Raw genomic sequence first — 25454 nt, 5'->3', positions numbered from 1 at the left:
AGGCCTGGGCGCTCCCGTCGCGCCACAGGCGGCTGCAGCGCAGCTCAGGTCGGGCCCGAGGGTGATGGGCAGCGAGCCCCGCGAGCCCCGGCGGCCTGGGAGAGCGAGGGGCGGCGCGAGGCCGGGGGCGGGGCGGAGCGGGTGGGGCCAAGCTTGGGCCGCCGGGAGGCTGCGTCTCTGGAGACGTGAGGTTGGCAAGCATTGCCTTCTTTCTAACCTGAGACCCTCATGTCATCTAACTCTTGCCTCTCTCCTCAGTGGCATCTTTCTTACTTTGTTCATTCTCCGGGCTCGCGGTCTGCCTTCCGGAGCCATGTCAGAAGGAGTGGACTTGATTGATATATACGCTGACGAGGAGTTCAATCAGGTGAGGGGTCAACGGGAGCATTGGGATTTTCCTGGATCCGCTGAAGAATCACTTCCAGCGTACTTGCGGTGGTTCCATATTGTGCCACCAGCCCTTGAGGATTGGCCTGAACACGCCTCATCGGGTTTAAAATTGTTCTTTTAGCAAAGACTTTCAAGACTTCTGACCATTCCGCTTTATGTTAATATAGGCCTTCAGGCTTAATTTTAAAGGCTTTGATTTAAGAGCAAATAAAAATTAGGTTTAATAGATTGGTGAATCAACCTGTGGAACTCATTGCCCCAGGAAGCCAAAGTTGGGTATCTGTCTCCTCAAACACTAACCACATTTAAAATCAATTGTGTTTGTTATAATGTTCATGAAGACAGTATTGATACCCGTTCCTTTGAGATTCTCTCGAACTGCAGCTGGAAAAATATAGTAAGGCAGTGCAGAGTCACACTATAAAAGATACTGTGACATTTTTCGCTTTATTTTGATTGTTTTTTATCTTCTGTAAGTAGCTTGAGCCCAATCTTAAGAAGTCTATAGGTATTTTGGTGTAACACATTTTATTGTGTTACACCAAATCTTAATTGTTTGGGTGTTGAGAAAAAGCAGGTGTAGACCCACTCACATAACCTAAGTTGGATTTGTTGGTCTCTTTATGTAACATTAAGAAACATTATACGGTGAGTTCCTTTGAAACAATAATCTCATATACAGTTCAAATCTGAGCTCTTGAAGTCATATCTCAAGAATGTTCCAAAGCCGCTATTTAAAACTTATTAATGTCTTATCTGGATTGTTTTCAACCCATTCTACTTGAGTAAACTGTCTTTTTCCCATTGGTGTCTTATAATGGGTACACATAGGATTGAGAAGGATAAAAAGAACAGACTAGAGAAGGAAAGTGTACTGCTTGGACCCTGACTTTGATACGAGGCAGCAGAAGAGGTTGAAGTACATTTTTTTCACTTGGTATTAGTTTACATTAAAAAAAATTTTTTTAATGCATTATGCCTTTTTAATGTGAAGATTTAAAAACACAAAAGTAGAATTGTGTCATGACCTCGTACTCATTATACAGCTTCACCAGTTATACTTTTTGATCGTCCTTTTCCTGTGTCTCACGTAAACTGGAGTGGGTGCTGATTGGCCCGAATACATGAAAAAAAATTTTTAATTTTGAAACAAGTCAAATAATTATGGATAAAAAAAGGTTTGGTATGTTAATTTAGTTACAAACCATTGCTTTCCTGAGTTTTTCATGTTACTTTGAATCTGACTTTTACTACTTTTTAACAAGTTATGGTTTGTTTTTTAACACAAGATAGCAAGGAAAGAGGAAGACTCCCTTGGTGGAATTGGCTCCCTTCTGTAGATTGATAACAGTGCTGCTAAGTCACTTTGGAAGATGAGCAGAACAGGGTCCTTGACCACAGGTCTAGCTACATTTGGTCTGAGAAAATGAGATTTCAAAACTGCTTATGCAGTATAAGTTGTAGGTCATCAGCAAGACACAGGTCTTCTCCAGTGGTCACAGCTTTGTCAGAGTAGAAGTCATTGCCCTTAACAATTTGTGTTCTCTGGTCTTTTTTGTTGAAAAAGACTTTTTAAAGATAAAGCAGAGATGGTGTGGGGAAATCTAGTAGGCATATATACCAAACAGACAATATTTGATGTTTGGCAAGTTGAAGAAAGTACAGGTTTTGAATGTCTTATGTCTTGTGGAAGGTCGGGGGTAGGTGCGCTTTTTTCCCCCCTGTAAATGAGTTAATTTTTGGCAAAGCTGGTTTTAGTGTTATTTGGAGGCTGCTAAAGAAATTATAAAGTTTCTGTCTGGTTAGAATTGTTAAAAGCAGGCTTAGACTGAAACAGCTAGTGCAGATAGTGTCTTATAAGGTTTTAAGAATGTTACTGATTCACCCCAAGGTGATCCACGCACCAAAACTCCGTCACATGTACTTTGCTCCCCAGGGAAAATGAACACAGTTTCTAGATGGAACCCCGTGGTGCCGACTCTGATCTCTTATATCTTATAGCATGAGCTGCAGATGCCTCTCTTGCTGAGCTACTTCACTCCTGTTACGTCGGGAGTCTTGAGATTCAAGCTGCTCTGTTGGACTGGGGAGAAAGGTTCTGGAAAAGTAACTGAGAGCTGCCTCTCTCCTGAGCATTTCATTTCTGTTACTAGTGCTAAGACAGGCAGGCGCTCTGAACTAGGCGCTATGCCTCGTTCTCTTCTTTACTTCCATCAGCAAGTATTTATTGAGCTACTTCTGTTTGCTAGGCACCTGAGGGGACTAGTGAGGTAAAAGGGGGGAAAAAGGGGATCCCTGTGCTCAAAAGAGGTGTTGTTCTGGTGGTTGAGGACAATGGACAGTGACAGGGAAGGAGGAGGGTGTGAAGTGAGAACTGTGGAAATGGTATTTATAAAGCCAAAACTTTTTAGTTGTGATTACAATGAAAAGAAACAGTGGTATCAAGTAGGTTGCTTTGAGAAAAATAAATCCTAGGCTTTATTACTTCCCTCAGATTCCAGGCAAAGGGGGCTGGAAGGTAAGAACATTGAGCATACAATGAGGAAGCTCTTATTTAAATTCAAAATTCTGCAGGTTCTTTTTTGTTAACCAAGAAGCTTCATGAGACAATCACAATTTTTCCTATACAATTAAACACAAAATTCTTCCTGAGTATTAAAAACATAGTTCCTTTTTAATCTTCCTGGAATGTAATCTATAATACATGTAAAACATTGTATCGTTCACTTAATTTGTAGAATTAGGTTCTGCTTCAACCTAATTTGTCACTGCATAAATCACCAGCTTATTTGGTAATCAGGCCATTACCTGTTTTTCTGTCTTACCGGCTGAAGAAGTAAAATGAATTGGTGGTGTTAGCAGATTTAAATCCAAACTCAACTTGATCAGTTGTTTCTTCAATAAAATCCTCAACAGAATCCTCAGCATGCTTTCTCTGTACATCAGAACAGCTCCTGCCAACTTCTCTGAACTGAGGCTTTATGGCCCAGAAAGACCATTTGAATCTTATGACAATTTTGCACTCATTTCTTTTTGTGTTTCTTGAAGTGGTAAGTTCCATACAATAGGTCTTCCAGGATGGAGTCTATCATTCTTTAAGGCACCCTGAAAGAGTAGAGTGTTTGCCTAGGCCTACAGTATGGGGGATTTCCTCTCTGAGCTATCCAAATCTGCATGTTAGTTTGCTACCCAATTATCAGTGGTCATTTTTTATTACAACTTTCAAACACCTCTGAATCAGAGATACTATATAGAAGGAATCCCAATTTGATTTCACCAACTATCCAAGATAGTGTGTTTCCTTATTCCTTTTAAAGAATTTCCATTTTGAAATCCTAGATTTGGTATGAAGTAGTGCTCTCCAAGAATTAGAGCATTGGAAAGGATAAGGTGTTTTCTAAATTCTTACTCTGTCTTGAACCACGAGAACAAATCACCATAGCTAGTACATGAATAAATAAATGATTCATCTAGAATTGGAATTGTTTGAAATATCAGGGGTATGAAATATTTTACACATAATCTGTGAAGTTATTAGCCCTAGCCGTCTTCACTTTATTCAGTTTATTATCCACCCTGCACTCTGCAGTGTTAGCTTCTCTCCCCATTCTTCACATACTCATTTTTATGCAAAATTCTTATTTATAGATTTGCCTGCCTAGAGCAGTCTTCCTGTGCTTATTTGCCTCACTGATTCCTTTTCGTTTTTAAGTTTCCTCTAAAAATTTTACTCACTTTTGCCATTCTTTTTCTGATATTTTTACATGGTTTAAACTCCTCTCTTGTGGGGTTCCTTAGAGTATTAGTGATATTTGAAATTCCTTACATGCCTCAAAGTAGAATCCTTTCCCCTTTGACTGGCAAAACAATCCAATAGTATTATCTTAGTGTGAATGTTCTTCCATTGTACTTCAGATAAGCTGAGAAACTAAAAGATTGTTTCTAAAAGTTTGTGATGATATGTAGGTCTAAGAATGAATTTTGTAGTGAATCTCTCTAGTCTCACTTCAGAGTCAGCAGTTCTTGTGATGGCGTTGAAGAGAGAAAGTCATAGGAGCTTCCTGTCCCGAGTTTCATTAGAGGAAATGACTCTCCAGAGAACTAGACAGGTTACCTAATGTTGGTTTTTCTTTTATTCACTTTTTAAAAAAGGCAGCAATGACGTGAATGAACTGTAGATTTCCTAAAACACTTTGAGCTTCTCCTTGTCTCTGTCATTTTGGCAGCATCATCTTTAGCACTATTTGAATGTTAGAGTGTTACCTGAAAAAAAATACTTGTCTGAGATAATGACATTACAAAATCTGAAACATTAAGATCCCTTGATAGTAGTTATTGTGGTTGCAGGATTTTGGGTATATAGGGTTCGTCAGCTCAGGCTTCAATAACAAAATACCAAAAACTGGGTGGCTTATAAACAGCAGAAATTTATTTCTCATAGTTCTGGAGGCTGGAAAGCTGAAATCAGGTTTGGATTCTACTGAGGGCCCTCTTCTGGGTTGTAGACCACTAACTTGTGTCCTCACATGATGGAGAGAGCAGAGCAGAGCCAGCAGCAAGCTCGCTCTTGACTCATAAGGGTACTAATCTCATTCATGAGGGCTCCACCCTCAAGACCTCATCTAATTCTATTACCTCCCGAAGGCCCTACCTCCTAATACCATCACATTGGAGAGTAGGGTTTCAACATAAGCATCAGGGCAGGATGAGGGAGGACACAAGCATTCAATTCATAACAGTAATATATCATGTAGGCAAAAAGTATATTTTTCATATCTTCCAGAATACACATTTACATTGTAAATGCTTATCGTGACACAGCTTATGATATAGATGCTTCTCTTTTCTGACCCTTATGTTTTAGAGACTTTTTCATTGTTTTTATGTATCATTGAACGTGGCTGGTATTGCTCAAAGATATCTCTTATATAGGTGTCATGTACTAGATCTGCATGTCACTTGAGAAATAGAACTTAGTAAAGGAAACTCCCCCAAGGTTATCCCCCCCCCCGCCTTTTTAATGTTTCTTTGATGGTTATAAGAAAGATGGGATTATGTACCATGAGTCTTAGAGCTTCCCAAATCATTTGTGTAAGTCAAATCAGTAACTCACATTCTTTTTTGCGTTCATTCCCATTTTAACATGCTTTTCCCTTGCTTTCTATTTCTAAATAAATACACTCTATTTCTTATTAAATAGAATAGTAAGTTTTGTGTAACTCTTGATTTTGGAAATTGCATAAGATGTTGAAATTAAGTTTTCCTTAGTGATATCTTACATGTGGTCTGTAGAAGTTGACCTTGTTGATAACAGTAGCGGATGGATCTCTGTATTCTTCATTTGCATTCTTGTTTAATCATCATATACCTTTAATTTTTCCAGGTGGCTAGAGCTAGAAACATTGCAGACAACTAACAGGGTCTTCAGAGAAAAACCTACATAAGTATAATTAAGTGATAGTTTTAAATGAGAGAGTTTTCTTACCTAGTTTCCTAGAATTGGACAAGGATGTTTTGTACGTTGTTTTATGAAGTATTTGGTTAGATTCTAAGTGAACTAGAGTGAAATAAAATGAACTAAATGAAAGGTTTGCAAACCCACTTTTGCCAACCCCTCATTTCTTAGGATCCAGAGTTCAACAATACAGATCAGATTGATCTATATGATGACGTGTTGACAGCCACCTCACAACCCTCAGATGACAGAAGCAGCAGCACTGAGCCACCTCCTCCTGTTCGCCAGGAGCCATCTCCCAAGCCCAATAACAAGACCCCTGCAATTCTGTACACCTATAGTGGCCTGCGTAATAGGCGAGCTGCTGTTTATGTGGGCAGCTTCTCCTGGGTGAGCATGGGTATCCAAAAAGGCTTATGGGAGGGCTGGTGGGAGAGCACTGGGAGGTGATGGCATTTTCAAAAACCACTGTTGCACTGTTTTGTGCTCTGATGGGGTTGGATTTCTTTTTCCTGGGATCAGGTTGGATTGATCTCTGAAAGAGAACTATCCTGAGGACGTACTGATGCCGAAGAAAGCAATGATTAAGTGGGTAGTTGCTTTTTCTGCCATCTTGTTACCACCCCTGACCCTGGGGCTTTATGTCTAGCAGGGTCATCTGTGGGATGAGATTTCAGAGTGAACACCTTGAACTCTTGGTGGTCATTAGATGGTCCTGTGATAATGATGGGTGACAGGGATCAAAGACCTTGATAGCTCTAGTACACTCGGGGTAGGTGGTGATTGTTGTTCTGCAAGTTATTGTGTGACATGTTTTTGGGCTGGTGGTGGTTTTTTTTTTTCCAAATTAGGAAATGTACATACTGAGGAGAAAGTTTCTGATATTGGGCAACTGTAGCTTATCAGTTCTATAATTAAAAGATGCTAATAGTTAGTGTTTGAACTGAAGACTAGATAGCCTAAGTGGCAAAGTTAAAATAAGTTTTAATCTTCTCAGTCTCTGAAGATGGGGATGGGGGAGGAGTGGGTTTTCTTGGAGTTCTTTATGGGCGAGGACAGTAAGAAAAGCCTGCACTAATTAAAATATTGATGGGCTTTTGGGTTTCCTGTGGGAGGTCATGGCGATGATTAGAATTCTAGGTTTGGGGGAAGGGTTGGGACATTCTGGGGGGAGGGGGTGTGGCTCTTGACGCTTCTTCCTTTTTCATCTTGCCGGCCCTAGTGGACCACAGACCAGCAGCTGATCCAGGTTATTCGCTCTATAGGAGTCTATGATGTGGTGGAATTGAAATTTGCAGAGAATCGAGCAAATGGCCAGTCCAAAGGGTGAGGTCTGGGTTTGAGAAGCCCCTTTTAGTTTGTAACCATTGGAATAACAGGTTTGCACTGTGTTTCAGCCTTGGATTTTAATCCTTCCAGCCCCTAGCCCAGTTTATTGCTTTGATTTTTAGCAAGCTGTCTTAGAATGGGGACCTAGCTGCAATGTAGAACATTCATCTGTTGAGGGCCAAAGAAAGCTGATTTCTAATTTCAAATAGGAAGATTATAGGCTGACACCTTTTCGTTGATAGTTTTGTATGTGTGCATGTTTAATAATAGCAAAATATCCTTTGCTTTACCAGCTTTCACCAAAAGTGGAAGAGAATTTCTTTGTTCCTCTCTCATTTGTCTAGATCTCATTCCTTTTTTTATTTTTCTTCCTCAAGGTATGCTGAGGTGGTGGTAGCCTCTGAAAACTCTGTCCACAAATTGTTGGAACTTCTGCCAGGAAAAGTTCTCAATGGAGAAAAAGTGGATGTGAGGCCAGCCACTAGGCAGAACTTGTCACAGTTTGAGGCACAGGCTCGGAAACGTGAGTGCGTCCGAGTCCCAAGAGGGGGTACGTGGAGACCATCTGTCTGAAGGGGGGAAGGCTGTGGGTGTGTTTTCTGTGGTGTAGGCTCAGCCTACAATGTGGAGGAGTTGGGAGTTGGGAGAGGGTGGTGGTGGTTGCGGGTGGTGGCGTGATCAGTATGTGCTGGGAATGAGGTAGATTCAGGTTCTAGCTTGGCTCTGCCATTAAGTCATGTGACCTTGGGCAAGTCACTTTACGGCTTAGGGCTTATTTCCCCATCTGAACTAGATACATGATGTTTAAAGTTCCTGTCAACTCTAAATTGTGTGTTTCTATTTTAAAAAATCAGTGTATAGTGAATGGGCTTAATCGTAAGACATGTCTCTATAAATTACCAAGAAGCAGCCACCCTAAAATGTAGGTAAATTATATAGAGATGGCTGTAATGTTGTCATAAACATAGATAGGATGGGTGCTCTGCCAGGAGTTGACCAAAGGAGTGCTGGAGAATAAGAATTTAACAGTGTTTCTCCAGGTAATTGTCCAGGGATGCCCTTTCAATTCCCTGAATATGTTAGTCTGCTTGGCAGGTATCTCCCATTATAAAGTAAGTTGCATTACACTATCTTAGTTCCTTGAGAGTGTCCCTTAAGTTCAGAGAAAAACCTATTCCCTTTATTCTGACTGTACTCACCAAGTCACCTTCTGATACTGATTTGGTTTCCCAACTAGGCTCTCCTACTGGGAAGAGAATGCGCTGACCAGCCGACACAAGTATTCCGGTCTGCTTGGCAGTTACATTTCTCATTGTAAATTAATAAATTGGCATTCTGGTTTATGAATCAGTCTCTTGTGAGTTTGGTTAGTGCGAATCAATCTCCTAAGGTTCAATTACCCCTGGGTGAACTATTAAAATTGAGATTCTGAACCTGCGAAACCTGAGGAGCAGACCTTGGATTGTCCTGACCTCAGAAGGTGCAGCCACCCTGCAAGGCCCTGCCTGAAACAGCCAACTGCCTTTACTTTTCTTTTACTACAGTGGAGGGGAGTGGGAGGGGGTGGTCAGAGTCCTGCTCTTAAAATAGTGACTTAAATTGATTGGGTGGTCTGCTGAGGCCTTGTATTGATGGATTGAAGGTGGAAATATGGCCACTTCTCTCTTGCATGGGAACAGTTGTTCTTTTAACTAGATTGAGAGCTCAGATGGATGTGGGGTGAGCTCCTGTTGTTCTGGGTTCGAAAGCACACACTTCTTCCTTGACACCTTGAATCTTCAAATCCCTTGTGTTCAGTCTTTTCTGTAGTTCCTCTTCAGACTTCCTAAGATGCATAATTTACAGCCCCATCGGGGGTAACATTCCTGCCTCCACTTGGCTGTTCACTCCTTGGTGTGTTACCTTTCTTTACTGAAATGATGGTGGTGATTGAGTGGTGTCTTTCTGCTATATCATGTTGGTGGACTTGGCCTTTGGGCTTCCTTTGCTTAAAAAATGGTTGCTACTCTTGGGATGTGTAGCCATAGATACAAACAACCCTTTCAGCTGGGAAGGTGGCTAACTCATACTTGCTAATATCTCTTCTTCCTTCATTTTGAGAGAACTTGAGGAAGAAGCAAGTTGCTATGTGTTTGAGACACAAAAAGCAAGAAAGTCCTATGATAGGCACTGGTGATCTCCTACAATATAGAAGCCAAAGTGGTTGCTAGGGTGATTAATTCTACCTTACGCTTTCGCCAGGAGTTGGGGCTTACACATTTCAGTTGAAGGTGCACTTTTCTTTCTCTCCACACTTGTCTGCTAACAGCATCTTTCTACCTCCAAGACCGCCAAAGCCATGTGATCATGTTCTTCTGTTGGAGGCCATGTTAATCAGGTTTAGAGTAGGCTATTAAATTGGAGAAGGAACACATTTAACCAAGTGACTTGACAGTGTCAGCCATGTTTCCAGCTGTATACACACATGCTTTGAGTTCCTGTTGTGCATAACACCATACCAGCATGCTGTGATGATGTTCCTGGTATGCTGCTCTGTGGGGTAGAGCATTTGGGCCATTGAAATGTAGTGGGAGTTCCCAGATTTGCAGCATGTTTTGTACCAAGCTCGTGCTAGGAGTCCCTACTGTTGGCTGTGTACCATCTGCTTGTTTTGTGGCAGATCTTTTGTTGGCTTGTCTCCCATTTTCTCTTTACTGTTCAACCTTCAGTCTCCTACTCTTCATTGTATGCCTCTACTCCATGCCAGTCACTGGTTTTGGTATGTAGATGGAGGAATTGTCATCTATCCCCTGCCCTTCCTTTTTTTTCCCCCAAATTCCCTAACCAAAGCGCCTTGGCAAGGGGAAAATTCCAACTGTACAGCAGGATAGAGAAGGTTGATTAGGACCAGTCTAAGGAGAGAGGCCCTGCACTCTTATCAGGGAGCATGTGATTTCAAATCAGCTTGAATCCAGCTGAACAGTAATGAACATACTTTAACACAGTCGTTTTCTCATGGGTTATTAGGATCCTTCTGCACTTAGAAATATAAAAGAAATCTAAGGATAAATTAAATGTGAAGCCCAGAATTTTTTGACATGCAGAATTTAGGGTAATATTGTTTTCTGAGTTTATGTCTTAACTAAGTGACCTCTGACCTTTTTCTCTGACGCCAAAGAAAGGTAGTAGATGATTTTACCTTTTTTTTCAGCCACCTGTCACCTTTCTCAGTATGGTGTCAGATGCCTCTTACTGAAGGGTGAGCTGGTCCCATGGTATGTCTAAAGCCTGCGCAGTAACGGTAGTTCCTTTTTGCTTCATAGGAATACCTCCACGGGCCCACTCCCGAGATTCTAGTGATTCTGCTGATGGACGGGCCACACCCTCTGAGAACCTTGTACCCTCATCTGCCCGTGTGGATAAGCCCCCCAGTGTGCTACCCTACTTCAATCGTCCTCCTTCAGCCCTCCCCCTGATGGGTCTGCCTCCACCCCCAATTCCACCTCCACCACCTCTCTCTTCAAGTTTTGGGGTCCCTCCTCCTCCTCCTGGCATTCACTACCAGCATCTCATGCCCCCTCCTCCTCGATTACCTCCTCATCTGGCTGTACCTCCCCCTGGGGCCATCCCACCTGCCCTTCACCTCAATCCAGCCTTCTTCCCCCCACCAAATGCTACAGTGGGGCCTCCACCAGATACATACATGAAGGCCTCGGCACCCTATAACCACCATGGAAGGTAAGACTATCTTGTTCCTTTCAGATCTGAGCCAGTTGTACGAGGGTAGACAATGTGAATGAAGCATTTTCTCCCTGAGGAAGTGAGCACTGAATTTTTATGTTTTCCCTGTGGAAACTGTTGTCATAGCGTTGAGTCCTGGGAAATACAAAATATTGGATAATGTTTTTATTTGGTATTTTGTTTACATCTTAACCACTTGACCCATATTATGTGTTTCATGTCTCTCTTTAAGGAGCTTGATTAAATTGAGTGCCATAGTGGCTATTAGGAAGGCTGTGGATGTCTAGCACTATTAGGTCACCCCAGAGTTACAAAAGTACATGACACAAATCCTGTCCGTGAAGAGAACATGAACACACAAAACGTTTAAGACGTTATACAGGAGAGCAGATAACATGGTATTATAGAATGTGGTAAGGATAATAAGGGAGGTGGACAATCAGGAATGGTATTATTTCTGTGCAGCCGAGATTCGGGCCCTCCGCCCTCTACAGTGAGTGAAGCAGAATTTGAAGAGATCATGAAACGAAACAGAGCAATTTCCAGCAGTGCCATTTCCAAAGCGGTATCTGGAGCCAGTGCAGGTAACTCAACCTTACCTTTGCCGCCTTTTCCTTGCCTTTAGTTTTTGCACTATTTTTCCATTTTTTCATGTTCTGCTACTTACGTTGGCAAGAAATTCAAGATAAAGTTGGAGCACTGTTAGATTCTCAAGGGCGGCACATTCTAAAAAGCAATATGTAACCTGATTTTTTTGGCTTTTGGGACTCCTTTGGTGTTATTTAGCCTTTGGCTAGACCTGCCCCATGAAAACCAACTCAGTGCCTAGAATATAAATAACTAATACCCTCTCATTGCAGTATTTGTTGTAGAACGAAATTCCTGTCTCATGGAGATCTTGACCTCAATGGATCTAGTGTCTATGTAGTGGATCCAGTGCCGAGTGCAGACCCTGAGTTTTTAGGACTGATGCCTCAACTAGATGATGGTTTGATATGGAATCTAATTACAATTGGGGATCTAGGGAGAGCTGGTGGCTTCCGTGTAGCCTATCCTAGAAAGAGGCAAGTCTGCTGGGTGTCATCTTAAGACATGATATGCTCTTATTATTAACTTGCCCTGCTGTCGATATTAAGTGGGCAGAACCAGAAGCCATGACTCTTGAGAGCCCCAGGCACAGAATCTTTGGTTCCTAAAAGAAGAAAATATAGGAAGTTTCAGGGTTCTGGTCTACATTTCACATTATATTAATCATTCACTTATTTTCTGTGTGTTTCCCACATGAATGTAGATGTAGACTGCCAGATCTCCTAAGAAATAAGTTAACCCTAAATATTATCATCTTTTTTTCGTGATTTCTCATCTTTGGCTGCAAAATTTGAATTCACAGAGTAGGTTAAAAATAGAAAGTGTATATATTCTTTTTTTTTCTATATATATATATATATTTTTTTTCCTCCAGAAAACCTTTATTGGCATCTGAATAAATCTCTTTAAGTAAAAAAGTAATCTGTGCTCATTGTCAGATATACAAGGGACTATAGTGAAAATAATCTTCACCAGTTCCTTTACACTGAGATGATCAAAATCTGAATCTCTGTCTCCCTCCACTCTTGTTGTGTCAGTCACTCAAAGCACAGATATTTATCGAATGCCTATAAAATAGGCAAAAATTCCTTCCCTGGTGTTCCTGGGCCCACAGAATAATAGTTCTTCTGTAGCTTCTATTTTATTATTGCTTTGCACAGAGGAAGCCGCCAGTCCTCATCACTAGACCCTTGTCTGGTTTCATGCTTTCTTTGCATTATTCTTGTCCTTTATGCTCCTGACTTAGCTTACAAAAGTGTTATGCAGGCACCTGCCCTGCGCCAGGCATTGCACAGATTTGGGAATGAGGGGACTCGTTCTTGATGGCAGCATAATTTAAATAAATGAATTAATTAATTATACACATATATATACACACACACATATATTCTACATATACATTTAGATACACATTACATACATGTATACACACATCTGATTATAGACTTAAAGTAATTCAGACAAATATGCAGTGTTAATAAATGAAAGGCCCTCCACACAAGGACCACTTACACGTCCGCCTTTTACAATTTTGCCTATCCAGATCTTTTTTTTCCTGTGCATGAAACATATATAATTTTGATTGTTTTTATAAAAATGAAATGTTGTTTTGTAACTTTTTAAGATATATTCTGGACATCTGTTGTATCAGTGTATAATACCTAACATTGAGTCCTTGCTGTGTGCCTGGCACTGTGCTAAGCGCTTTACATGGATTACTTTGTTTACACACAGATTTACCTCATGCTTTTTAACAACCATGTAGTATTCTGTATAACCAGTGTTGTGTAATTTATATAGCCAGACCCTATTGAAGGAACTTTAAGTTGTTTTGAATTCTTTAATACAACAAACAACATTGAAATACCGTTAAACATACATAGTTGTAAACAGAACTAGAAAATTTTTGGAATTCCTGGGTCAAAAAGTTTGCACGTTGTTTATTTTAAAGGATGTTGTCAAATAGTTCTCAGACATATATGCACCGATTTATACATCCACTAGCAATATCTGAGAATCTCTATTTGATTCCAAACCATTGGAATATAGGTGCCATCCAGTTTTATACCTGCCACTTTTTCCTCGTCCATTTTACCGTGGTTCTGTGGGACAGCTAGTTACTCTTGGTTTGTATCCTCCTGAGTTCTCCTTTTGGTCCAGTTAGTTTACTGCCTCTGCTCATCCTTGGCCTTTCCCATCCATCCCCTGTCAGGGGATTACAGTGACGCGATTGAGACGCTGCTCACAGCCATTGCTGTTATCAAACAGTCCCGGGTCGCCAATGATGAGCGTTGCCGTGTCCTCATCTCCTCTCTTAAGGACTGTCTTCATGGCATTGAAGCCAAGTCCTACAGTGTGGGTGCCAGCGGGAGCTCGTCCAGGTGAGTCGATGATCGCTTCAGCAGCCTACCACTCCTGTGCAGCACTCTTCCAGGGGTTGGCAGGGGGAGCAAGGGAGCCCAGAGTATCTGGCAGGGACCTGGCTGAAAGAGCAGACCTAGCCCTCATGCCCTCAAGGGGAAGAAATTAACTAAACACTTGCATTAATAAATTTCGGCATGTCTGGAATCTGTGTTGGGTGAGGCATGGGCTTATTTAGGAAAAAAGACAGACTGGTATTGCTAAGAACATGGGCTTTGGAGCCATACTTGCTTGGATTTGAATCCCAGTTCTTACCCACCTGTATGACTTTGAGTGTGGAATTACCAACATTCTAGGCCTTATTTTTCTCATTTTTTTAAAAAAGATGGTAGTAGTACTGACCTTACCAACCTGTTGTAAATGTTAGATGAGATAATGCATGTAAAGCTCTTAGCACTGTGCCTGATACATTAGTAAGATCTCAACAAATTTAACTGTTCTTATTTTCCCAAAAGAGACGAGTCCTCAAAGAGCTAACATCCTCAGGGAGCGGGTCCGTGGTAGAGTAGTAGAAGGCTGGTTTAGGCAAATACTAGAAGATACCAAAACACAACATTTTAGGAAAGAATGTGGCAGGCCCTCTGAGTGAGGCTGAAGGCTCTTTCTAATAGGAAAAGACATCGGTCCCGAGAGAGGTCACCTAGCCGGTCCCGGGAGAGCAGCAGGAGGCACCGGGACCTGCTTCACAATGAAGATCGGCATGACGATTATTTCCAAGAGAGGAACCGAGAGCATGAGAGACACCGGGATAGAGAACGGGACCGGCACCACTGAGAAAGGTGGGACGGAGCCCCGTTTCTGGCTGGTGGATGATCTTTCATGAAAGAAAAATTATTGATAGTGAAGATTTCTGTCTCTTTTTAAAGCAAATAAAGGGGATGGAGGACTTCTGATTTAGGTAACTGAAAATTCAGTAGGGCAGATTTCCTGCTTGTTTGTCAGGAGTCTCACCCTGAGATGGCCCCGAGATGAAGTTATTTTTGTTTTCTTGGCTGCCTTGCCCTGGTATCTGAGACAGCTCCATGTCTGCAGGCAGTGCCAGAGTGTGAATCCAGCTCCTCTAGCCGTATTACTTTCTGATCCTCAGTTCTTCACTTTGTAAATGAAGATAATCAAAGCAGCTGTCTCATTAGATTGCTGAGTAGTCAGCGAGGTAATCCATAGGCATTTAGCACCTGTAGTTCCTGTCACATAGTAAGTTCTCAATAAACGACAGCCATGTTATCATCATTGTTATATTTTAACCCTACCAAACTTTCAAGTAAAAAAGTAATATCTATTTAAAAGATTTTGAAAATCACAATACTTTAGACAGGAGAAAACTGATCTGAAAAAAATAATTATCCTTAATAGCTTTAGAGACGATGGAGGATATTTCAATGGCAAGATGTATTTGTTTTGGAAAAGCTTATTGACAGCAAATATTTCTTTTTTAAAGCAACACAAAAGCAGGAGAGTTGAGGTGGGGGAACCATAGTACCTCAGGTAATTGAAACTTTGAGTTAGGCTTGCCTGGCTCCAGGGGCTCCAGCACTGTTGTTTTTATTCTCAGAGTGGCTCCAGGTTATATCCCATCAGCTCGGCACTCGCTACTGAAAGCAAGCTTCCAGCAGATGGTTTCTAATATGTAAGCAAGAATGGTTGTTGACTCTGTTTCTGTGGAGATCTTTAAAAGTAGTTTAGACTCTAGGGTGGTCCGTTTGTGGTTCCAGAAGGCTGCTGCGTGATCCAGGTGACTTTGGGGTCTCTTGTGGTTTCATATCAAGTGCATTATGAAAATGTTCTCAGGTACATGTTGATTTGGTTGGTCTGAAGTCATGGTAATTGAGAAGGGAGGTGAGGAGTAGGAATGGTTATGTTTGGGATCTTTGGGGTGGATAGCTGGATGAATAGATGAAGAAGGCGGAAGGAAACCTCCCCACCAGTGAGTGCCTGAAGTTCACAAGCAAGAGCTGTAAACAGTTGGAAAACTTGGCAATATTTTGCTTACCGACAACCTGACATGAAAAGGAGTCTTGCTGTGTTTGGCTGCTGCCCTCTACTATGTTGTTTGGCATTAAATTAAGCAGAATTATAGCTGGGAATTTTGTCATCTTCTATAGGTGGCAGATAAGTGGGAAAATGAAAAGTTACATTTTTTACCTGCTTCCCTTCTGTTCTTAAACTACTCATTCATTCCACAAAAATCTTCGAGAGCTTGACATTGAAATCTAAGATACCAGTTAGGGCGTGGGTTCTGGATAGTTCTTTCTAGATTTTGCCATAGGCTGAATTTTGGGAGGTACCAACACATCCTCCAGAAAAGCAGACTCTAGGGGAGGTGGAGCCCACAAATAGCTTTGGTGTAATTCAGTCTTGGAGCAGGCAGGAGGGTGGGCATTAGAGTAGGACTTTGCTCCGGTCTCAGCCCTCTGCAGCAGTAGCAGCCTTCCCTTCTCGTTGGAGCTCGCACAGTTGCTAGTGTCGCCGTGGGTCAGTTATCACCACCCTTGCCCAATCCTGCAGCCCACAGTGTGTGTCCTGTGGAGCTGACTTAGGATAAGAGTGACCAGGGAGATGTTACTTGGTCTGCGCAGAGCACGAATTATAGTCTCTGAGGCTGCGTCCGCTTGGTAGTTAGAACATGTAACTGCATGTCACCATTCTGGTGGCTTTGCTTCTCACAGCCTTTTGACAAAAAAAATTGAGATCCTCTGATTATTGGTACTTTGGAGATTGAATATCTGAACCTGAGACTTTGGTTGTCATTTTACTTAATTTCTTCCACCTGTAAAATGGGATTATTTCTTCCATTATGAGGATGATTCAGTTTGGATAACTGAAAACCATAACCCAGTAGTTCCCAGAAAACAGTCACTGGCTGGTGCGGGCCTATGACAAGATGAGGAAAAGGAACTCTGGGGAAGGTTTTCCAATTCCCCAACTTTTCCTATGTAGGTTATTCCATCCAAATAATAATTTAGTCCAAAAGAACTGAATCAGAGACCCTAAAAAGGTCAATTTCTCACATTTTCATCTTAAGGACTCTTAATTCCATCTGCAGTTGCCAAGTTGTGACTTAGATTTCATGTTGGGGAGATGGTGCACGGACCTCATTTATCTTGAGAACTTTGCAAGCTCTATGTATAATACCTTTTAGTAAGAAAATAATAGTGTTTATATTGTGTGAACAGTGTTCTTGAGAGCAAAAGGCATGGTCCATCAGCAGTAGATGAGTGATCTTTGTCCATCCTTCCTCAGGATAGGCACCGCCTCTGGAGTCTGAAGTCTGATCGGTCCACTTCAGCAGTCTTTGGCTTCTGTCTCCATTCAAACACTACCACCAAAATATAGCCATAACCTTTAAGAATTGGGTGCTATAGTTTATATTTCTCTTGCACTAGTTATCTGCGTCCTGTTTTATAGGACCAGTTCCCAAAGTATGTCTCTTTCAGGGTATATGTGTGTATTCTTTGCAGTTTGAGGATATTCTTAATTGGTGGTTTTAACTTTTTATAGTTCTCGGCTATCGTTTCATTATTTTAGGACCTTATCCTACTTGAAATATGGTTAGTCTCACCTCATTCCTGTTCTCCTAGTCCAGTGCAAAGATTCAGTAGCCCAAGCGACGTGAAATTGAGAAGGCACTGAGGGCTTCAGTTTTCCTATAGAAAATGAGACAAATACCTACCTGCATACGTGTTTAGAGAAGCCAGAAGGCAGAGGCCATAACTGATTCTGAAGCTCTCGAGCTGAAAAGGTGCCATTTCAGAGTGTTCGAAGGATCACACAGCTGTGGGTGTCTTTTCTTGGCTGACTCCTCCAGGTTATAGTGTGTGCGTAAAGGGTGAGCATTTGTGTGGGTGCTGTTTTGTCAGTTTGGGTGTTAGCAGAAATCCTAAGCTTGAATTTAATCTCTCTTTTTCTGTTTAGCTATTCTATTTTATGTGGTCAGACTGACCAAGCCAGTCCCTGTAGATTGATAGTGCAACATTGGAACAACGGCTGAGTGGACTAGAGAGAGATGTGACAGGTGGCTTGTTCTTAATTGTGCTTTTAAGTTTCTCGGATGGTAACTGCTGATAATTTTCTTTTACTTCCATGCTCTGCTTTCTATTCTGGCCTGGCCAGATCTCTCGAGCTTGGTGTTAGCATTCTTCTTGGTCCTTCACCCACAGCTGTCATCTAGGAAAAGACTTAAAATCTCTTGAGTTTTAGTACTGCTTAGAACATTTCTGGTTCCGTGTGTGTGTGCATGCACACATACATACTCATAAGAGTGCTGTTTGGAATCAGGTTTAACCAGGGCTTCTTTAAAAGAAGAAAAAGGTTTAGGAGGTTCCTGTGTAAGTACATGTTCCCTGCGAGGGCCTTTTGGGGGTGTGGGGGTTAATGGATGTGGTTATGTACACACATGTCTTCTCACCATTGTACCTCCCATTTCCAGATTTGCCCCCTCCCCTTAAGGTAAGCTATGACTTGCTCAGAATAGATTTTCTGAAACAGTATTTAAAATCACCATGTTCCCTCATAGCAACTTTCTCGAAATGTAGTTTCCATACTTTTCCAGCCAAAGTCTCCTTTTCAATCAAAACTACTTTGAGACCTCATTTCATTGTCTATGTTTCTCTCCCTAATCTTAAAGATGTCACTGCTTTTTTCTCTCTACTCACTGTAGCTTCTCCAACCATTCCCTCACTACTCACAGTGCCAGACACTCCCAGGCAATCCTGCTTTCTTTGACTTCCCCCAGGCTTGCATTCTGTCTGTATCCCCTATGTCATGTGATGTAACGTTAGAAACTGCCGGTGTAATTCATTTAAGCCCGTTAATCAGAAAGTAACCTCTAATTTGTGTTTTCTTCTCTTCTGATGTTCTCATTACAGGAGTCTGGTTGGAAGCAAATGTTTTTTTAATGGACTTGCATCTCCTCACCTTGATCAGGACTAAAGGACGGAGGCCGATCCACCCCTCCCCCTTCCTCCAAACCCCTAACCCCCTCCAGACACCCAGGGAATACCCTCTGCCCTACAGGATTGAAGACTGCTTGACAGCTCTCCCAATCCCACACCTCCTGTCTGCCAGGAGAAAGAACCTAAAGACTTTATGGGGTGGGAGGGGTGGCAGACAGGAAGAAAACATGTCCAGGCCCCTGGTTTCCATAGAGAATGGTGCTTTGTCCAAGGAAACGTATGAGTTTCTGATTCTCCAGGAGCAGTTTAGTGGTGAGGTTGATGGGAAGACTTCCTTCCCAAAGAAAATGGATCCTCCGTGTAGGATCTGTCTAGGAGAGTGACTGGGTGTGCCAAACTATGCCCAGGGTCCTGCCCTCAGCACTAGGTTTGATGGGGCCAAGAGGGTCCAACCCCCATGCTAACATACCACTTTGTTTAATTCCTTTACCTTCCCAGCCCTTTGAGGAGAGACCATGAGAACAGAAATTACCTTATGAAAAGCTTCTCTTACTCTTGCTTTTTTCTCTTACATATTGACGGTTTGTTTCCCTGACCCCCTAGAGGGCTGAGTCCTTCCAGCTCCCTGCTGCCCAGCCTCCTCAGTGGACTTGCCCCTCCTGAGCAGAGAAGGCCCAGGAGGCTACTTTCTGCTGGGGAGCCCGGCAGAGTCAATTTCCACCCTCCGCTGCTTCATGCTTGGTTGCCTCTTGCAAAACCAGCTCTACTAGGTGTTCCCTTTCCCTAGGGCTTTGCCGTTTCACAAGTGGAGCTCTTCTCCCAAGAAGGCTGCTTCCTTGTTTTAGAGGAAGGTACTGCCATTGGGAGGGTGGGGACATCGGACCTCAGCAGTAAAGAACTCTTGTGAAGTACCAAGAGGCATGGGGAAGGAGGCAATTTGGGCAGGATACGACCTACTTCCATAGGCTTTTCTTTTTTCAGGTTTGATGTAAGCATGGGCTTGCATCCCCCAGGTACATACTTCTACTTAATGTGGGATAACCTGGCACTGGTAGACAGGTAAAAGTCACAAATTTGGTGTCTTTCCACCTTTTGACTATTGACTTACTAGCTCCCCTCGCTCTGCCTGGAGGTACTTCCTGCCTTCGATAAGGAGCAGGGAAGAAGTGGAGCCGTGACTTGGATGAGCTCAGCTCTGAGTTCTAAGGACCACCACTCTGGGGGCCATTTTCCACACAGGCATATGGAATTGCTTTTCCCGTACCATCCAAATTGTGACGTGGTTGTTGCTGAAGAAAGAAGCAGCAACAGGGTCCTGCAGTACCCACGGGGCGATGGATGCTACTTGCGCATGCATCTGCAGGGCACATGGCATCTAACATGGGAAGAGATGTGGCATGTGAGATGAGACTTGGCATATGAGATGTTGGGTCATTGGAGACCCTTCTGGCTCAGAGAGGAGAGACTGAGTTGGACTGAACCCTTCCTCTGTTCCCTGCACGTTTCTGACATAGCCCTCAATCAGTCACTGAGGGAGTCCCCCCAGGGTTGGAGAGGCACATTCCCTCGGGACAGAGGCTACAGATGTGTAGCTTTTTTTCCCCCCTGTCCCCAACCCCATCCCCACCTCCACTTCAGAACGTGGCACCCCGCCCAACTAGCCAAGTGTTCAGTGATGTGCTTATCCTCGAGAGCAGCTCCGGGTGTCTTTTTAAAATGTAGAGAAAACCAAGTAAGGTGACAGTTTAAGGAAAAATATATATATAGAATACCAGAAAAGCCGTTTACCCGGAGAATTTTTTCTCCCCATTTTTGTTTTGTTTTTACTCAATGACACAATTTTTAGTTTTATTTCCTGATAGCAAAAGGAAAAAAAAAAAAACCCAACCCTCACAAAGGCCAAGGCCCCGTCCCCCTGTCGTCGGTGATTTGTTTGTCTTTCTGATAGGTTGAAAATTGTGTAATAAACTTGATGACGCTGTCAATCTTTTATACTGCATTGTATTTTTTTCCTTTTGTAAAAAAGTATTTTTAAATAATAAATGGGGTGTGAGCTGTTTTATGGATTCTGCATTGAATAGATTTGTTGAGGTGTCTGGGGCATGGGCATGGGCTGATGTAGATGCTGTGGGATGGTAGTGAAACCCTGGGTTCTTAGCTGGAACTGCATGCAGTTGCCTGTGGTACACACATTAGGAGACCTAGTGCAAACCTTTGGAAGTGCCCCTTGAAATTTAGCTTTTTTCCTTAGCCAGCTAAACAGCCTGGTTAAAGAAAATTCTAAGTCATCTTTTACCCTTCAAAATTCTTAAGATTTCTATGGCCATGCCACCCTGAACAAGGCCAATCCCGTCTGATCTCGGAAGCTAAGCAGGGTTGGGCCTGGTTAGTACTTGGATGGGAGACCACCTAGGAAGACCAGGCGTAAAAAGAAAAAAAAAAAAGATTCTTAAGATTTATTCTCAATAAAATGTCCTACCTTGTATAGTTCAATGTCAGGAAGGGAAGAATCCTCTGCTAGGGGTTAGAACACATGATCGCTGGTGCCTCCTTCCACCTGCCAATCTAACCATGGACAAGCAATGGAACCTCAGTCTAATCTGTGAGATGAAAATGATAGCTGTTCTGCTTCCATGCAGGGATGTTTTAAGAACTAGAGATAATGTCTTTTGTAAACTGATCTACATATGAGCAAGTACAGATTAGAAGGCAGAAGGGATTCCAGAGAGCTGCTGGCTTTTTAAAAAACAGGTGAACAAAAGGAGAGTTACACGATAAAAAGATGAACCAGAGACCTGGTGATATATAATGTGTATTGGGACCAGTAAGGGCAAAATCTAAAACTTAGTAGAAGGGAAATTCCCTAGAGGTAGGTCTATGACAATGTGAACTTGAAGGAAAAAAATTGGGAGTCCTTGTCAGAATTTAGACCACTGTTGAAGTTCACAGCCACCTGCTTCTCCATTGTCTGCCATGCCTGCTAAAATTCCTGCTTCTGTGCTGCATCAATCTCTACGTAACGTAAAGTCTAGAAATCTTTTTATGTGCCAGATGACTTATGTAAATGAAAATGTGAGGGCTGCTAGTTTAGCTTTGATTTCATCTAGGAGTTACCATGGTGGTATAGAAGGGGACTGACCTTTGGGACAACTCCAGGTTCAAGTCCTAACTCTTACTATTTAAGTTGAATGCCTTTGGACACGTGTGATAAACATGGGTCAATTTCCTTTTGCCTCAGGATTGTGTACACTAAATGTACTCTGCCAGGCACTGGATGAACATTGGTCTACAAGTTGCTGCCATGGTACACCCAAATCTGTGTGTCTTAAGTGCTTCTGGAATGGGGCCAGACTGCAGCCGCTGGAGATGGCCATGCAGTCACTTGACAGTTCCAGCCATGAGTTTGAATATGAGAGCAGGCCTTTTCTAGCTTGTGTGACCAGAGTCTGCTCCTTTGCTCAGTCCTCTCCACTGTGCCAGAATGGTGGTGCTTGCAGGTCTGCACAGGCTATAAAGTGGTTTCCCATGGCATGCAGTGAGTACAGCCCCTGACCATGTTAACCCAGAAAGCCTAACTGTGATTCTTGCCCTGCCTCGGTTTCTGTTGTATGATGTTCTACTCTGGTGTGACTAACTGCATCCACACAGGTGGCTCCAACAAGCATCAGGATGAATGAACATTTCTGGAGCCACCCAAGGGAAACTGCACTAAGCTTCCAGATAACCATGAAGTAAATGAGGGACTTTTTCTAATCACAGCTCCCTTTTCAACCATTCATTCTCATCCTCAAGTGGTACCTGTGAAGAATGAAATTTACTAATCCAGACTGAGATTCATAAACAGGGTTTCTAGTTCTAACTGTTAGTGACCAGTTATATGACACTTGGTTATGTTACTTCCCCATCTTTAAGACTGCAAAGTGGAAGATTAGATTAAGTTGGTCTCTAAGGTCCCTTTGAATGAGCTACCTCTACACTTCCAACTGACCCTTCCATTCACTTATGTGTGCTGCTGGGAGGGTGACCTTCACCACTGAACCTCTAAATGAAATGGGCCATGGACAATGGGTTCCTCTCCAGTTTAATGCCAGTGATTTCTTCAAGGCAGGGCTAGAGAAAGCAGTACGAGAAGCGAGAGAAAATCGGGGTATTAGTGGGGTTTGTGATTTAAGTATCAGGAACATTCTTATGGATTTTTAAATATTGTTCCATGGTTCATTAGGCCTGTCTACCACGGTTTTTGGATAGAACTCTGAAGGCAGGAGGCAAGGACACAGAAGGAATAGAAAACAAGAAAAAGCATCCGTGCATTAAACAATGGAGCCCTTTACAGGATGAGAATGAGCCTGATCACAGAAAATAATCAGAGTTTAAAAACAAAATGGAATGCTTAAAGGCCAATTACTTTTTACTTTGAGTAAGTACAGATATTCTAGAATTCATCTGACAGAAGGGCCATATAACTCAAGGTTTCCTAAAGTAAATTCTGTCATGGCTCCTGGTGGCTTCTTGGGGGAAAAAAAAGCCACAACCAAGCAAGATGAGAAAGTTTTAAAGATGGTTACTTGGAGAAGGGGATGATATACTCATCTAGGGCAACATTTCTCCAGCTTAAAAAAATAGTTGTTAACTTGAAATATTAAGTGACCAACATATATTGGTAAGTTGAGAATATGCTTCTTCCAATTACACCTCACCCTGGAAAGGAGCTGACAATCGTCTGTAAGAGGAATGAGAGACAAGATGCTGGCTTTGGGGCAGAAGTGAAGAATACAAGCAGTCTTGCAGGATGACAGACCTGAAGAAGACATAGAAGCTGGCGGCGCCTTTAAGAATTAATTCAGGCTGGAACTGGGGGAAGAAAATCAGTGGGACACCTTCATCATAGTCTTTGTATCCATCCTGGGTCACTAAGCACAGCCTGAGAACAAACCTGGGATAGTCTCTACCCTCTCTCGGAGTGGATGAATTTCTAGGGACAGGTGCCATAAGGAAAAGGCTGCACAACGGAAAATATGTATTTATTATAAAATGTTTGCTTCATGATGAAAGTAGAAAAATAACACTATGAGCTACTAAAAAAGTTCTGGAGCTCAGTCTGAAGAATGGGATAAGAGGCTTTTGCGTTACTTGGAGCACACCATCCTGAGGCTTTCTGTCCTCATGCGTGACAGGTATGGCACAGCACGTATAAGGAGTACGTGTGACTCAGGTCCTGCTGGAAGCCCAAGGAGCCTACATTGTCCACATAAGACGCTCTGGCCACGATGATCAAAGAGGAGAACTTGAGGTCAGCAGGAAACTGGTTCTGAGAAGGGCCAGGAGGCGGACAGCCTTGTCGCCCCCCCATGCTGGACTGCAGAAGATTCTCTTAGGCTGACGGTCCTGTTTAGAAGACGGTGCCCATGGCCTTATGCTCAGTTTATTGCCCAAATGTCTATGCTGAGGAAAAGCTGCAACTTTTCCCAGGACAACTTGACCCACCATTTCTCACTGGTGTTGCTAAAGTACCAGAAGCATGTGTGATCTCAACCCATGAGGGCTGCTGGCTGAAATTTTTGTATTTCAAATCCTGTCCATACTGATGGCAGAAAGAAAGAAAGAAAAATGTTAAAAGACCAGTGAAAAAGAGCAGCTGGCCTGAACTGTTCTATATTCCAAGCCTCCTGGCCCCAAAGAACAAGGAGAATATCTTCCCTAACTGGGTGGTAACTGTCTACCCGGAATGGGAAAGGCAGTCCCACAGACACCCCTTTCCCACTTAAAAGTCCTCTAGACCCTTCAGGTTGCAGAAGAACAATGACTCCCTCCCTGGATGGGATGGGAACCCAACCCTCAGGTAACAGGAAGTGGTCCCTCAGCAGCGGTACCTGGAGAAAGTGGCCAAGGCAAGCACTTCAAGCAGCAGCTCTAAGCCACAGAAGAAGAGCAAGATGCCGTTCATGATGGCTTCCAGGCGGAGCACGTAGGTCTGCAGCAGCAGGTAATAGGAGGCCATCATGGCAGATGGGAAGGTCAAGGCCACACTAATAGCAAGTGGCATCTTTCGCTGGCAGAGGTTTCCCTTTGTACCTGTCAGACACAGCCCATGGAGTCACCTCCAAGTGGCCTGCTTTCCCTGGCCTCAGAGAAAAGGTGAGTGGGATGTGATGGACTGGCAAGGCAGAGAAAATGATCCTGAATGAGGACATGCAGATTTATAAATGGGGTCCCACTGTACTAAAAATTAGAGGCTTTGGAGTTTAGAATTGGAGTCAAAAATCCTGCTTCCAGTCTGGCTCTCACTCAAGGGACAATGGACTCTTTATTGGGGCGAATTTTTTTTCAATTATGAAAATAATATTCATTCAAAACTTCACAACCAATATACAGAAAATAATTTTAGAAAATATAGAAACTGAAAGAGCCACCCATGCTCATGCCCTGGAGATAATTATTATTAGATGTATATTGTTTCAGATTTTTTTTTTAGGTGTGTATACTCACATAGTACTATTAATTATTATTTAAAAAAATCATACTAATACTGTTTTGCAACTTTTTCCCATTTAACATAAGTCAGACATCTTTCCACATATAACTACCTTATTCTTTTTTAATGGCTGTGAACAATTTCATTAAACTAATACTGTCATTTAATTGATCCTGTCTTGATAGAT

At 42.5% G+C, this 25454-nt stretch overlaps 2 protein-coding genes and 1 pseudogene across 7 annotated transcripts in view; 2 read left to right on the top strand and 1 right to left on the bottom strand.

Annotated features, from left to right (window-relative positions):
- Nucleotides 1-146: 146 nt before the first annotated feature.
- CPSF7 (cleavage and polyadenylation specific factor 7) lies at nucleotides 147-20861 on the top strand. 4 transcript variants are annotated; one of them, XM_011368605.2, is made up of 9 exons: nucleotides 148-367; nucleotides 6017-6235; nucleotides 7068-7171; nucleotides 7552-7724; nucleotides 10477-10891; nucleotides 11360-11478; nucleotides 13695-13863; nucleotides 14515-14682; nucleotides 18769-20861. In XM_011368605.2, the coding sequence occupies exons 1-8, from the start codon at nucleotides 314-316 to the stop codon at nucleotides 14675-14677; spliced, it is 1416 nt and encodes a 471-aa protein (XP_011366907.1). In that variant the 5' UTR covers nucleotides 148-313; the 3' UTR covers nucleotides 14678-14682; nucleotides 18769-20861. The 4 variants fall into 4 exon arrangements, with proteins under 4 accessions (XP_011366905.1, XP_011366906.1, XP_011366907.1 ...); XM_011368602.2 differs by having other exon boundaries at nucleotides 7552-7697; nucleotides 18769-20857; XM_011368603.2 differs by lacking the exon at nucleotides 14515-14682 and having other exon boundaries at nucleotides 147-367; nucleotides 18769-20857.
- A 249-nt stretch (nucleotides 20862-21110) lies between these two features.
- On the top strand, nucleotides 21111-21229 carry LOC111745002 (annotated as a pseudogene).
- Nucleotides 21230-22860: 1631 nt separating this feature from the next.
- TMEM216 (transmembrane protein 216) overlaps nucleotides 22861-25454 on the bottom strand; it is a 5293-nt gene continuing 2699 nt past the window's right edge. Inside the window, exons 4-5 of one of the 3 annotated variants that reach the window (XM_011368600.2) lie at nucleotides 24666-24867; nucleotides 22861-24376 (exon numbers count right to left, since the gene is read on the bottom strand). In XM_011368600.2, the coding sequence (XP_011366902.1) occupies nucleotides 24361-24376; nucleotides 24666-24867 (218 nt within the window). In that variant the 3' untranslated portion in view covers nucleotides 22861-24360. The remainder of the gene's footprint in view (nucleotides 24377-24665; nucleotides 24868-25454) is intronic. The other 2 variants (XM_011368601.2, XM_023535831.1) reach the window with 2 other exon arrangements.

This window comes from Pteropus vampyrus, unplaced genomic scaffold, assembly GCF_000151845.1.
Source record: "Pteropus vampyrus isolate Shadow unplaced genomic scaffold, Pvam_2.0 Scaffold144, whole genome shotgun sequence".
Classification (NCBI taxonomy): domain Eukaryota; kingdom Metazoa; phylum Chordata; class Mammalia; order Chiroptera; family Pteropodidae; genus Pteropus; species Pteropus vampyrus.
The sequence above is the reverse complement of the archived record's forward strand: the minus strand, read 5'-3'. Positions and strand labels throughout refer to the sequence as shown.